Source organism: Columba livia, chromosome 2, assembly GCF_036013475.1.
Source record: "Columba livia isolate bColLiv1 breed racing homer chromosome 2, bColLiv1.pat.W.v2, whole genome shotgun sequence".
NCBI classification, from domain to species: Eukaryota; Metazoa; Chordata; class Aves; order Columbiformes; family Columbidae; genus Columba; species Columba livia.
The window spans coordinates 32,946,159-32,961,710 of record NC_088603.1 but is presented as its reverse complement, the minus strand read 5'-3'; the positions used below and the strand labels follow the sequence as shown (position 1 = coordinate 32,961,710).

Sequence of the window (15,552 nt, the reverse complement as noted above, 5' to 3'; positions counted from 1 at the left end):
TTTCCAGTTACTGCTCAGAAAGAGTGTGGATATCTTTTAAGTTCTCTGTTAGATCTACCAGTCCTGTGCTGAAGTCCTGGATACCCTAAGGTATCTAAAAGGCACTAGGCACCTCTGTTCATGGAACTGGGTCTTAGAAATTATTAACAATATAAATCTCTCCAATGAGAGAAAACCAACACTTATAATCCCATTTGTGTGTCCTTCAAAATCTGAAATTATTGTTCAGACGTAGTTCTGCAGAGTTCAGAAGTATTGACCACACATATATGGGGCTGATAGCTCATTTAAATTCTGAGCTCTTCCAAGAAAAAGCGACCTTCTTACTAGTTTTTTTGGTTAGTCTTCAAAATCAACAACTATACACAGGAATTTCCTGTGCCATGCTCAAATTATTTAAAGAAGATTAACTTGATAGTGTATTCTTTTCCAAGTGGCTCCACTTGCATTTATTAAGAGAAGAGTAAAAAGTTATTTTGCTAAACAGGTCACTGTGCTACAAGGTCACATATAACAAAGAGCAAAACATAACTATTTTGGACGATAACATGTTTTCCTTCTTGGTGTTCAGTGACAAATTAAGAAAAGAAAGCATTTTTCACTTGTAAGTTTGATGTTACCTCTACGTATCAGACCAGCCTCCCATAGAAGTTAAAAGTGGTGGCTAGTTTTACAATTACTCTTTTTTGTTTTTTACACGTTATTCTGCTGGTAATAGAACATATGAAGCAATGAATTTCTGCATTGACAAGGCCTAGCCAAAAATAACAAAAGAAAAGGTTTTCAAAAACTCTGCAAAATGTTTATGAATTCTAATCCTCAGCACATGAATAAATACATCTGACAAACTGCAGAGTACCTTACAAAGGCCTTTCCCAACCTTTCTAATTTGAGTTCAATTACATGTGCAGTGTTTAGAAACCGAAGTTCATCTTGCCAAGGTTTTTAAACTAGGGTTGAACTACATACGTTATTATTTGTAAAAGTGAAGGGCAGATAATAAGTTATAATTATCCAATTAATCACCTGTAAAGAATTGCATTCAAGGAAGAATGCATCCTCAAATTACAATAATTGGTTGTTTGAAGAAAAACCTTTTTTCTGTCCTTGGCAGGAGCACCTCTGGAGTTTGCTGTGCAAGTTCATGAATATTATGCTAAAATCACACAACGTATATGCTATGGGCCATGTGGCATAGATTGTCGTAAATCTACACATGTCAACAGACGTGCTGATTTCCACTAACTAGATATCAGACTTCCTCATTAGTCTCTGCTCCTTGGTAACACCTTTACTTATTCTTTTAAGCAAACATCAGTTCCCCATGGCAGTGTCAGTAACAACATCCTCTCTGGAATACTTTTCTTTTCTTAGCAACCACAGCATATTTTGTCTTTGAAATTCTGCTGCACCAGACCATTTAATGTTTGTCCCTGAAGACAATGCTGTAAGAGCACAGGAAAATAATGCTTACCGCATGGGATGTTTCAAGTTATTAATGATCATGTTCTTTTAAAAGTGAATTAAAAATGGCTTTACAGGTATTTTTGTCTTTCCTGAAATTTGCTTTGCTGTTTTTTGCAGAGAGACAGAGTCACAATTTATCTGATTTCCCACTGCCTAATTACACTAAAATAAAATGGAAGTAAGTCTCTCTTCCAGTACACTTATCCCATTCCTTTTTCTCACAATTGGTATTTTTTCTCAGGCGATGGTAGTCAGTGACAGCAGAAATAGTAGCTGGGTGTGATACAGTGTTAAAACAAAATGAGGCAATTTTCAAAAATGGGTAGCACCACCAAATGGTCGTAACTGGATAGAGGGACCCAGGCACCTACACAGAGGAAGACACATCACATCATCAGCATTGCATCATTTGCATTAGTCCCACGAGGGTGTACATTTCAGAGAATGGGTTTAGAAAGGCCATGAAAAGCTATTGATGATGTACATTGATGAGATACTACCACGGGGAAGATGATGACAGAGAATATTAGTGGGAGTGCCCTGGAATGGCAACTAATAAAGAAGGCAATGCTTCATTCACTAAGATTGGCAAATGCCTCAAGCTAGGTTTTGTAATCCATATTTCAGCCCCTAAATAAAAGGACTAACATTGAACTGATAATTGAAAAAGCTATCATTTCATCCATTGCATGTATAATGTAAAAAATAATAAGCATAAAAATGTTTTTCTCATAAAGATGAAAAGCAAAGGTTCAAAAGAATATTTAGACAATCTTTCTATCGAATATTCACCAGGAGACACATTACTTCACATTATTCATATAGGTATCAAGTCTGGCGGTGAAAAGGAACTGGCAGACTAGTTTGCAATTTGGCACTAACACATTTGATTGAAGAGATTATGTAGCTATTACCACTTTTCTGGGGGAGGGAGGGATGTATTGCACTGCACATTATAACAAGATATTGCAAAATTCACGATTTGTGGTACAAGTTTTGTCCTTTCATAATTACTTTGGTTACATCTTCAGCAAGCTTATTTTCCTTTTCACTGTATTTATAGGAGAAAAGATATTTTCTAGTGAACAACAGAACAATTTTCACTAATCTGAACGCTTATTTTGTGTTTGTGTACATAAATAGCACATACTTTTATTTACTCAGTCTGATAGTCCAGTCTCAAAAGTTTTTAAATAATATATACAGTGTTTGACAAATATTGGACACTCAATTTAAATTACATGCAGATCAACCTGAATCATCATTTACCACTTAAACAAACAAACAAACAAACAAACCAAAACAAAACAAAACATTTTTGAAGTCTTGGACACATTCAATTTCAAGAGCCTCTGAAATATGTTATTTCATATGCCAATTGAAGTGTGAAAATGCTGCAAAAAATGTGCCTTTGCAATATCCAGTCCCTAAGATTACCAGATATCTTGCAAAAGCCATTTTTTTTTTCCATAATTCTTTTTTGTCTTTCCTGAAATTTGCTGGAAGGTCTGATCCCGGTAGATGGTATGCACACCAATGGCTACTAATGATGTGAGCCTCACCAAAAGCAATTTTGAAGGATTAAATCTTACTCAGAACTGGGAATGATTTAGTCAAACACTAGAGGATTTATATAACCATCTAATTTAGAGGTATTTATCCAAACCAGCTCATCTAAGGTCTGCTCATATGTAAGACATGTTCATTTTGCATGGTTTTTATATCAAATGAAAAAAGGACTGATGCCATTGTTACTAAGAGAAAATCAAAGAAAGGAGTTTCAACAAACTTGGATCATTCTCTCCACCTACTATGATTTATGTTTTACCTCATTTCCTAAAAGGGCGTTTATACAGGCTTCAGATGCGTCACAGATGGCAGTAAGGTCATGTCCTCCCTCCAGTGCCAGCACAACACGGCCATCCGCTAGCTTCAGCAATTGCTTGGTTAGGTGACCAAAACCTGGTATTCAAACACAGTAGTGCAAATAATTAAAGTAGAACAGATATTACTGGCATATGTCACATCTGCTGTGATGAAAAGCTCACAGATATTGCACAGGGAGCACGAGATATATTTAGTCCAGTATCCTGTTTCTGACTACAGCCCACACCAGATGCTTTGGAGTTAGGTATATGGAATTTTGCATGAGGCAGATGTGAGATAACATCCCCCTGCTGATCACTAAGAACTGGAGATTAGTTGAAACATGAGGCTGTCCCTCTTCTTACCTTCATTATGCATTATCACCCTGGATTCTCCTCCTATTTGCACATCAATGTAGCATACATCTGTTATTTAGAGAGATCTGATATAATCCTGGTCATTTACGGCATAGAATGACAATATTTGTAGTTAAATTATGATAATATAATTTAAAATAATTGTGTTTTTCAAATGAGATGATGAAATTTAGAAATTGCTTCTTCCTTTGTATTTGTAGTTTGAGTACAATATACAACCCTGGACTGAAAATAGTGGAAACACATGTTACCTCTTAGCTCCTTTTAGAAGTGTTTTTGGAAGCAGCATTAATAACTAGATCACTTATTTTGATTCAAGGTTTTAGTATAAGTCTAAACTGTCCAGAACTTCATAGATATCTCTACCAGTATCACTCACTCTTGATCAGCAATGTCCTAAGCAATTCTTCACTACAAAAATCATAGTACTTCATTTCATGCGGTGATCTATAACTGCATAAACACTAACACAAACTTTTCATCTGTGATTCAAGTACAATTAATTTATTTAATTATTAACAACAACAAGAGAAATTACATGAAAAAATGTTAATTTGGAGAAAAGATTCTGAAGGAAAGTTTTGTGGTAGTTTCCTAGGGACAACTACTGTTTTTGATTCATCACATTTAAGTCAGTAATGATAAGTAAAGCTTTGAAACTACTGAAGTACTGAAACTACCCATTGCATCTTGTTCTTAACTTTTCCACTTGGTCTTTTCTAGTTTCTCTATTGATGGTCATCACTACGCATTCCAGTGCACTTCATACCTTAAATAAAGCATTTAAAAGTTACCTGCTAAACCCTAGGGCTGTATAAAGACAGGAAAACCACCAACTTTTTACTATGTTCCAGAGAAGGTCATCAAAACTTAAAAACTACAAAAATCAGAAGCATATTTACTAGAGAAGTTTTCTAAGACACAGACTTTAGGCTTGTTCTGGCAAACAAGCAATCACACCATTAGTTCTGTTTACACCTTAGGACTTTGTTAAGTACATGCCCAACTGTTTTTAGAATAGGGACTTTAAGTATAACAGCTTGGATTTGGCAGTGAAGACAAAAAAAAATCTACTTGTCATTTAATCTGTGGATGATCACAGAACACTTGAGGTGAAATATTGGTTCCTTAAGCCACTCTACATTCTTCTGTACAGAGAACTTAAGTTTTGATTCCAGCAAATAAACTACACTGTGATTCAAATTACATACAGTGTTAAAAAAAATCTTAAACTCTTATTTAAACTCAACTTCTCCTCATGAAAAACAAAAATAAAACAAAACAAACAAAAACCAACACCCAATCCTCTCTACAAAAGACCCAATTTAGACAGGATATTATAATAAAAGTGAAGGAAATAGTGGAATGAGGATAACCTTTGATCTTTAGCCAATTTCTACTTTCTTTTACCTACAGGATTTATTTCTGTCTGCATGTTACACGTGCAATCTTCAGATTTGTAAGAAGAAAGTGCCAACAGCATAAAGTGAGTTGTACATAAAGCATTTAAAGGAAATGAAGAAGAATGAACAGGCACAGACTCCCCACATATATAACTCACCCTTTGGGGCTATGAGAAATCTAACAGCACTTTAAGACAACATTATCCTTCATGTTATACAGCTTCTGTGAAGAAGGGAAAGCTCTACCATGTTTCCCCTGCACATTTTGAAAATTTTGTATGACCACAAATGTTGCTACAGCTACCTCGTAATTTTCTGAGGTATGTGTGGCAATAAATGTAAAGACTCTCAGTGCCTTTTTCTTCTTTTAAGCAGCCACACATAATATAGCTAATAAACATTGTTACAATGTTAGTTTGTCTGCTTGGTTTCCTAATGATTTTCCTAATATCAATCTTATAATAATAATCCGTTGGTGAGTCAGGATTCATGCAATGAGCCATGCAGAAAGCATCTTTCCCAACTGAGATCACAGTAACAAGATAAAGTGTTGCCAAATGAAATCAAATTATGAGGGCTTTTTTTCGGTGTATTTACTCCAATGAAGTAAAGGTGACTTGCTGGAAAGGGAGGAAATAATTTTAGCCAACGGTGCCAACAGTGCCGGTGACCGAATGAGTTATGGAAATTCTTAACAAAGGAACTTGGATTCTGTGTCAGTGCAGCAACCTAGGAAAGATATTAGCTTCCTCAAGGAAATCCCCTGGAGTGCAGAAGTAACAAAATGGAAAGAAAGGAATCCCAGACAAGTAATGGTTTTAAGATGGGTTGTAGTTCACGCCAAACAATTAAGAAAAACAAGAAGAAAATAGAAACAAGCACCATGCAAAGAATCAGTCATCTCCCCTGATATAAGGAGATCAATGCCCCACTGACCAACTCTAAGGTGAGAAAAGAGTCAGACAAGCATTTTGAAGCCTGGATCTTCTAACTCACATGAATTTCTAGAAATCAGTAGCAGTTCTTGGCCCTTCTACTGTGCCTGCTGACAAAGGTGCCTGCTGTGATGCTAGTTTTAAAAGCTGGTTTTGGTTTTGATATGCCATATTACAAAACTGTATGCTTTTGCAGTGCTGCATAGGTTATAGATTAAAGGCAGTTATGAAAAATAAAGTCACGTGAAAACATCATTGCTTGATTTTCAGTCCAGTCTTAAATGGATATTGGTTCCTTGAGACTGCAGGTGCCTTTGTGCCATTTACAGTCTGAATGGCTGACTCAGTGGCAGGCATCTATCAAACAGGGCTTGAAATGGCCCTGGCAGTACCCACAATTATTTGTGTCTATAAACATGAGTAAAAATATCACACATTAACAATGAAAAATATATTATTTAAAAATCCAGTCATTTCAGCCAACAAGTGAGGAAAGATTGTACATGCAGGGGTATTTCTCAAATCTTCTTGATGTGTTTAGTGAATTTGTACTTCAGAGAAGTAGCATATGTTTTTTCTTAAATTAGGCTCACGCAATGTGCCAGAAATAGTGAGCATGGTGCTATGCCAACTATTATTTTCATAATTTCCATAACTGAAACATTAAAAGTACCTGTTTCCTTCACAGATCAAATATTCAGGTATCTAGGTAAAATTTACAGAAGCACTTAATATTTGTTTGCTATGATACTAGTAAAGACAATGATATAACTTCAATGTACAAAAGAAACAACATTAAAACCACCAAGTAGTTCTGAAAATCCTACTCACTAGGTGGCTTACATTTTCCTGACAAAAAACTTGTGGGTGCAGAAATGTACATCTAAGAGATAAAGACTAGATTCAAAAGGAAACTTTTATAAACTATGTTATGTATGAGAGAATTACACAATATACGAGCTGTTATCTGCCAGGCTTTGAAGGAAAAATTTAAACTTTTAAAACAAAGGCACAAAACATACTCTTTAATTATACCCTTTCCCCTTCTCCAGTGCCATTAGTGGAGCAGATACAGTCTTTAGGCTTATGTAAGAAAATATTATACTAATGAGCAAGCTGTCAGGCTGTTATTGAAGGACACTGTGCTGATCATTTGATTTACATTCTAGGCAGGTAAATCAGCTTTTAGTGGACTTATCTCCAGTATAGCACTAAGACCTTTTTTTTGTTTGTATTTGTTTTCTTTTGTAACAGAGAAGCTCCCCAAGCAATCCTTCTAGTTCTGCCAAACAGCAAGTAATGACACAGGTGAAGCTCCTGCTTCATTTGACTGAAGTTGCTGGAGCAGCTATACTCTTCCTGGGTTTACAGGAAATGTTAAGCCTTATAAAAAGAGAACAGTTATTCCAGTTTCCTATTTTTGTTTTTGAGGCATCCTTTGTCTGACAGCCTGAAACAAAAAGTGGCAGAGAGCAAGTAAAAGAACCAGGCCAGCTCCCCTCCAATGGACTCAGCACACAACTGTGTTGAGTATCATGGCTGGACAAAGTAAAGCTAGCAAGTCAGAGTTTGTACGTACAGCCTCCCATTTTGAGAAAGGAACATCTGAGAGTCAAGACAATTTGTGAATGTTATTCTTTTCACATCCTTTTCTCAGCAGACAAGGAAAGGAACCATATGGATGGGGCACACTCCCAGCCAGCACCACAGCACTCCTTGTTTGCATAAACAGTCATATACGCAGCTTCAATTTGCTCACCAGCAAATGTGCAAACACCCAGCTAGCAGGGACTAAACCTGCCTCAGCAGAAGATGGGCCCCTTCCTTCTCCCCCACTGTGCATAAGGAGAGCAGATGTCTCCTGCACAGTCACTTTTTGGGTGGCAGCAGGCTGAGGAGAGCAGTGGTTCTGGCCCTTGCTCAGGGAAGGAACACGGACATGTCAGCAACCAAAAGGCTTGTGAAGCTTTGGATTTATGGAGAAAGTCTCAGCTTTCTCAGCCTCAGCAGTGGTGCCCCAACAGCCCTTTTGGATTCAGCATCTTAAAAGCTACAATCTGACTCTAAATTACAGGCAGAGTTCTGGTGAGCTCCTCTGGCTACTTGGAGCAGCCAGGAGAGAAACACATGCAAAACACAAAAACTCCACAGTCTCCGTCCTGGACCTCCAAGCATGTATTTAACTATTATTTACCATTTAATCATGTCATTACTCTCTAATTTACTTGAGAATGTGTTTTCCTCTCATTAAAACTGTTACAATGATTGCTGCCAAAAGTCTACCCACCAGTGTTCTGAGCTCCTTCTCTGTGGTTCCTTCATGATTATTTGATTAATTTTCATTGATATTCTTCCAACAATAGCATCTAACATTAACTGGGTCAGTTTTTACATAACTTCCTGAGTCATCAGGCTACATGTCCTAAATAAATATGTCCACACAGGAGTCAAAAGATAATTTACCCTTCCAGCACTGGCAGGAGCTAGAACATTTTGTAAAGCTTATGTTCTGTGATAAGAAAACACATTTTCTTTTCAGGTCTTAACTGAAGACTTTTTATTTGATCAAACATTCATTTGGATTAAGTCAGAGGTTTGACTCAGTTGGCAGTATATGGCCCTAAGCATGGGGGAAGGGGAGATTTTAATGCCAAATACATTCTTCTGAAAAACATTTTCCAAATGGCTGAAATTATCAATGTTAGTGTTGAGGTACCTGAATTCAAATGGTAGAGATCTGGCCTCTAGGCATTAACTGCTGATTTCTTGCTTTTAATACTAGAGAAGGAAGCTCAGTAACACTTCAAATTACATGTCTCAAGCAGGCATTTAATTTAGATTAAATTAGACAGTAATTGTATGTTAAATTAATACCAATGGTCTCCGGAACACATTTTTTATGAATTAACAATTTATGTAATTGATGTTTTTATTGCACGCCTGTTAGTTCTACAGTAATACGTTTTTCATAATTAGCTCCTCTTTAGCTGCTACACTGAACATAACATTAAATCTACTAAGTACACATTCAAGGATACATAGGATACCTCTTAGAAAGCCAAACAAAGCAAACCTATCTCACTAAAGGAAAAAGCCACCTTGACAACACTCAATAGGATGGTCTGGGCATCTTTAACTGTCTTGAGATAGGTATGTGTCCAAGAGGGTCATGTAGTCCACTGCATTTGCTTAGCCCTCAGGGAAGGAGGAACTTGTGTGCTTCCACCACACAATGACAATAGTGACCATCTGAGAAAATGATCCTTAGAGAAAACACATGGAGGAAGGACATTCCTCCAAACTCTGCTCCCAACTAATTCATGCTCAAAAAAAAAGGAAGGGATTTCTTCTGTACCATGCATTATCACGAAGCAGGGGTTCTGCATCCTGCAGGAAAGGTCATAGTGATGTACAACATAACAATGATGTTTTTAGAGCTGTTATAATGCTGTCATGTGGATTCAGAGGGAAAACAATACAACCACAGATTTCAGCTGCCAGACTCAAAGCAGGAACCTTTGGATATTTTCAAAACTGGCTGGATGTTTTCAGCCCTGTTCTTACTAGATATTTGCTCTGTGCGTTCCTTCTTGGTTTCCTCACTTTCTCTTAATTTCTACCCCATCTCACACCTAGCCCAAGTAATAATTTTTCTATTGTCCCACCATCCTCTCCTTTTTTAAAAAAATTTGCTTCCTATTTAGTAAATCATCTACTAAGTAAAGCTAGCCAGGAAGCAAGATTATCTGCCTTGTTAAATGTTTTTTTCAGGAACATGTAGCTGTTCTGCATCAGAAGCCAAGAAGCCAAAAGGGGAAATGTAGAACTGCAAACAGCAAGATGGCATTTCAGAATCTCGGGTTCTCCATGGGGCTTGGGGGGCTTATTTTCCTTCCCCCCCACACACTCCCCTCAGCCCTGCCAGGGTTAAAAATCCCTCTAAAGAGATTCTACAGGGATAGTCTAATCAGGCTGATAATTACCTATTGAAAATCTGTCCCACATTTGTGAAATCTGTCAACTTGATAGTGCAAGTGATACCACTGTTATAATGATAACTTCTTCCAAATATGATCAAATTGCTCAATTTAAACTGATGTACAATATAGGCATCTGATGTTACAGATTACAGATGATTATATCTCCAAATCTGAGTCCAAACTCAGTAAGGGGTTGGCTAGAAAACAAGACATCTGATAAAAAAAAAATAATTCAAAGTATGAGGAATTTGTTTCTAATCCACACTGGAATAAAAATCAGATACTACTATTGACTATCCAAATAAATCAGTAAGCTTGATTAAGTTTGGAGAACTTTATTATAATGCTACTGCCTATAAAATCAACTTGACAAATTTTTAAAATATGCAGGGCAAAGTTTCTGCTGTTGTAAATGAGTATGGCTGAAATGTGGGCACTGAGTTATGACTGAAAACAATCTGATGGGAAGATCTAGACCTATTTCTTTTTTTAACTGATGAAAAGCCAAGTCAGTTAATTTTGAATTGACCCAAGAGACTAACACAAAGGATCTGATTTAAAGCCCATCACTCAGAAGCTGAGAACAGACTGCCATTTTCTGAAGATGGTCTCCAAAATTCTGCCAAGAAAAGCAGCACGGACTAAATGATCTTTCCAACATATACAGTTTCTCAGAGTCTACGAATTAAGGCTCTCACTTTTTTTTCAGTCATTCATTGACCCTGCCACATCAAAATATCATGTTAAGTTAAGGTCTAGTTCCTTAGCCAGTGTTAATCAGCATATACCATTATCTAAAGACCTGGCCTCCAGATGTGGATCATTTATCATTCCGAGACCAGGGACATAGATACAATAAGCATATCAGGGATGGGTTCTTGTAGGTGGATAGACTTGAGATAAATACTCTATTTCCTGACCAATTTGGCATCAAGTCTCCTGGTGAACTTTGTATCAGAGGTCTACTGCCCCTCATGATTTTGATCACATTGTTTAGTAAACATCATTTTCTAATATCATGAGGGAAAAAGGCAGTGCATTTCTAAGGGATTACTATACATCTCGATTAGTTACTTGCTTTCCCTCTGGCCTTGTGCCCGTTAACCCCACCTGACATATGCTATAATCACCCAGAAATGCACTGCCTGTCACCACTTATTGAAAAGGTAATGTGTAAAACTCACTAAAGGAAGTGGTATTGAAACTAGGCTTGGGGTCTGACTCCTTACAGTCTTCTGATTAATTGCAATTTCCAAGTAAAATATATTGAGCAACTCTCTGTTATGCTGTTCTGTTACCAAAATGTGTAAGAATTAAGGATGTGATTTCAACCCATACAACAGCCCTTTTGTCCCTTTTTGTACTATTAAAAAGGACACACAGATGTCTTGAAATGGCAGGTAAAGCTCCAGAGAGTAAAATAAACTGTAGCTACCATTAGAATGACATAGGTGGCTCTATCCAGCCTTCTTTCCCAACAGAGAAATCATGTCAGAACCTTGTCACCCATTACACAGCAGAGTTTGCAAGAGTCTTAACCTGCTGGGAGCATAAGAAAAGGTGTCGGGGAGTTGCATGGGCCTCCAGTAAAGGCAGGACTGATGCTTCTGTGTTCTAATACACAGGACAGGGAAATATGCATAAGACATTTTTATTTTCTCTTCCCCAGAATGAAATATATGACCCATCCTCATCACAGATATGCACCCATTTTAAAGAATGAGAGCATACAATACAACTTGTGACTTGGAACAAGTTAATTAGAATAGGGGTGGCCTCATCATTTCCCCAGAAATTCTTCCCCTGCCCCAGGAAAACATATGAGAATAAAATATTTTCTTAGAATATCTAATATCTCATCCCTGTCTTTCCAGTCTTCTGACACACAGTTCTCTGAAAGAGCCCTTCTGTGAGCTTCTACAGCCAAGTGGCAACCCACAAACTACCGCTTGAGAACTAGAGCTCCAGAATCTCTCATGGAATTATTCACTGAGGGCTTTTCTACCTTAGAGAAACATAAAATAATGTTCAAAACAAAGCCTGGGTGAAAATTCCTTTAGGTGGCTGACCAGACATAGGGTACTACTTTCTGGATTTTCTCAGAGTGAGGAGCAGAGTCACTCAGGAATGATCTGATTCTGCAGAATCTGTAAGTAGGCAAATGACCACTATCTCTGCTGTTACCACAACAGGAGAGCAGTATTCAGGGAAGCTGGAAGACCTAAAATAATTGGTAATCTTTATCAAACAATAAAATCATCAAGACAAACAATGACATTGCTGTGCTACACTTAGACCTACATCCAGCTAACTAGTGTCAAGGTAATTTGAGGACTCCAAATGTTGTTGCAGCTGCATTACCATAGTCAGTCATTCTCCTTAAAAGCTGGAAGTTTATAACAGGGCAAAAATCTTTCATTCAGTGTTAAGATACTGTTTCTTGAGCAACATTCTGTCTTCAAGGAAAAACAGTAGATTGGCTTTTCTAAATGGAGACACAGAAAATCTACTACCAGAATAGCTACTGTTTCTGCCTCTGGAGTTTTTACAGCTAGAAGTAAAACAACCTGCTGCCAGAGCTCAAAGGTCCCTAGTGGCTCCAGAAACTTAGCAAACAACATATACCAAACTGCAACATCAGGATTGCGTTTATTCTTCCTTCTGACAAAGATGAAAAGTCACAGCAGCCGAAAGCTTAGTCAAAAATTATTCAGACTTCATCACAAAACTGCTTAGAAGCCTTTCATAGCAAAGGTGTTTGACTATCTCACTGCAGATAACTAAAGAAGATCAACAAGGAAAAATAACAAATTGAGAACAGCTCCATCCATTGGAGCATGCAGTGGTTTCTCCAGCAGAGAAGGATGCACATTTTAGTCACTCTCAGTTTTGGCTGAAGTACTGATTTCATAAAATAAATGGTCATGGACCAAAATTCTAGATCTTCCCACAGTTTTTACCTTATTTTTTACAGCTGAACACTACATTAGAGGGAAATAATTAATTAAGTAAGTACACATGAGAGAGAAAGATGAAAGAATAAAAAAAATGTGCCAAGAATATTGGGAAAAGGATAGAAGTGTATGTTGGGTTAATAAAAGATACTGCTATTATATAAGACTACAAATAAATACATTTGTGACTAAAAAACAATAAAGGCACATAGGTAAAATTACGGGATGGAGTACTGAGTGGAGGAGCAAGAACAAAAATGAGTGTGAATATGAAACTAAACATTGTAAAGGAATTTTATTTTCTTATAACCATTTGGAATGGTCAGAAAACAAAGAGAGCAGAGAAGGTTTATGACTTTATTTCTGTGAACAGATGCAGAGCATTTCTGAATCCTTCTCCATGAATATACTTTAGTACTCTTTATACACAGAAGAAGGTGAGGCAGTCCCACAGCTGTATTGAACTTAAAATGATTCAGATTTTGTCAGCAGTGAACTCTGGATTCCTCAGTGACCAGTTACTAACTCAAACAACGTCTAAACATAGGCAGTTGTCACTGAACTGAAAATCCAGTATGTTTCAGGTGAAAGGTTTGTATGTGTAGGCAAAAATGTTGGTGATAACACTCAGAGTAAATATGGTATTTAAATAAGCAGGTACTTGACAATAAGCTGGTCTCCCTGGGAGCAATCATGTCATTTGCCATTTATTCAGACACACTACCATACTGTCACAGACACAAAATCTGAAATAATCTCATGGCTGTACCAGATTTATACCTCTGAAACTGTGAACAAAATTTGGCCAAGTAAGTGTAAATATTTCCTGTCTTTTAGCCATAGTAAAATACGTTTAGAAATTGTGAATGAAATCCACATTAAACTTCAAAGACATATTTGGAGCTCCACATTTTAACAACCAGAACAGAGATTTGACAGTGAATGCACAACCGTTCCCTGAACTTATCCAGACTCAAGGAGTCAATAGGAGTTTGTCCTTCTAAACTTCAAGCTACTTGTATATCTTACCAGACCATTCTAGTGTGTCATCACAAATAAACTACCTTTCCATATATACAAATCCTTAGTGGCAGTGGAAAGGGTGGCTTCTGTCTCCCTCCCAGGTGATGTGTGACTCCATCTTGAGATGATAATCCCTGTCATATACTCAGCCTAACCTGGAACAGCTCAACGGTGGCCTGGAAGGCTTTTTAATAAAGATAACAAATAAAAGTGTTCAAGGCCAGGCTGGATGGGGCTTCGAGCAACCTGGTCTAGTGAAAAATGTCCCTGTCCATGGCAGGGGAGTTGGAACTAGATGATGTTTAAGGCTCCTTCCAGTCCAAACCATTCTATGATTCTAGGAAAAAAAAAATTAATATTATTTTCCTCATACCCATTCTGAACTCAGTAAATCTACATATTTATTATAATGCTTGCAAGGACTTGGTGCTCAAATCTGAGTAGAAAACATATCTGAGGATAAGTGTTTGCAGGTCAGTAAAGAAAAACCTCGTTTACAAACTCAAGATGACTTTTGGTGGTGGTAGCTACTGATAAAGCATTTATTTAGCGTTAAAACCTACAGAAATCAGAGTAAGGCCTGGATGTTGCCTATGCAAGAGGATTCAAATCCAACATGTGGATCTGGCAGGGCTGATATAGGTGTGAGTGAGCAGGTGTGTGGTGGCAGGCAGAGGCAGATGTAAAAAATGCTTTTTTTCATTCTATGGTATTTGTGTTGCTCAAGAAACAGGGAGAAAAAGTGCTTGTGACCACTTCTGACTAGGAGGATTTTACTTCTTGTACATGCTGTACTGGGTTTTCCTGCATCCTCACTGTGTCTGGAAATGCTCAAAAGTCATTTTTTTCAACACGACTATTATCCATTCTATGGGACTACTATATAGTGCACAGAATTTAATGTTTGGATCAGAGCTCTGTCTGAATTTCTGGCTGTGGCTTTTCATGGCCAGTTGCAACACACAAGCGACATGCTGGTTGATGTTACAAATTGGACAATTAGAAAAATAAAAGCATTTTTATTTAATCTGAAATTAAGATTCAAGAAACAAGAAATCTAGAGCTCCACAGTTCCACTTTTGGATCAATCACTTTTAACTTACTTTTCATTATAGAAAAGAGGATAACAGAAAAAACTGATATACAGAGAAAAGGTAGGGGAATATTTATTTCCTCTATGATTTAGGCAGAAGCTAGCATTTATTGCTGGCTTATAGTTTACAACCTGAACATGGTCCTGTCTATACCGAGAAAAGCAAAGGCCCAGAATAGAAGATGTTCATTTAATTAACAACTCTATCTTAAAGCATATGCAAAAGGAGTCCATTGTGCAAGCAATCATAAATCTCACTTGGCCTAACTTCAGAGCCATTGACCTTACAACCCAAATAATGTTCTTTTGTGCACAGTTTTTATAAGCAATTTCTAGATTTACTGTTTCAAAGAAAGAGTGTGTAAACAAGTTCAGCTAAGCCTAAAACAAGAAACTCACAAACTACAGCTGGATGACAGTTTGTGCCAAACTGCAGAACTTGTTTTGGATAGAG

General features: G+C 37.2%; 1 protein-coding gene across 22 annotated transcripts in view; it reads right to left on the bottom strand.

Moving 5' to 3' along the window:
* Window positions 1–15,552, bottom strand: part of HDAC9 (histone deacetylase 9) — a 472,156-nt gene that overhangs the window by 27,189 nt on the left and 429,415 nt on the right. For all 22 annotated transcript variants that reach the window (XM_065051253.1, XM_065051249.1, XM_065051254.1 and 19 more), the window contains one exon: window positions 3,296–3,429. In XM_065051253.1, coding sequence (XP_064907325.1) covers window positions 3,296–3,429 — 134 coding nt within the window. The remainder of the gene's footprint in view (window positions 1–3,295; window positions 3,430–15,552) is intronic.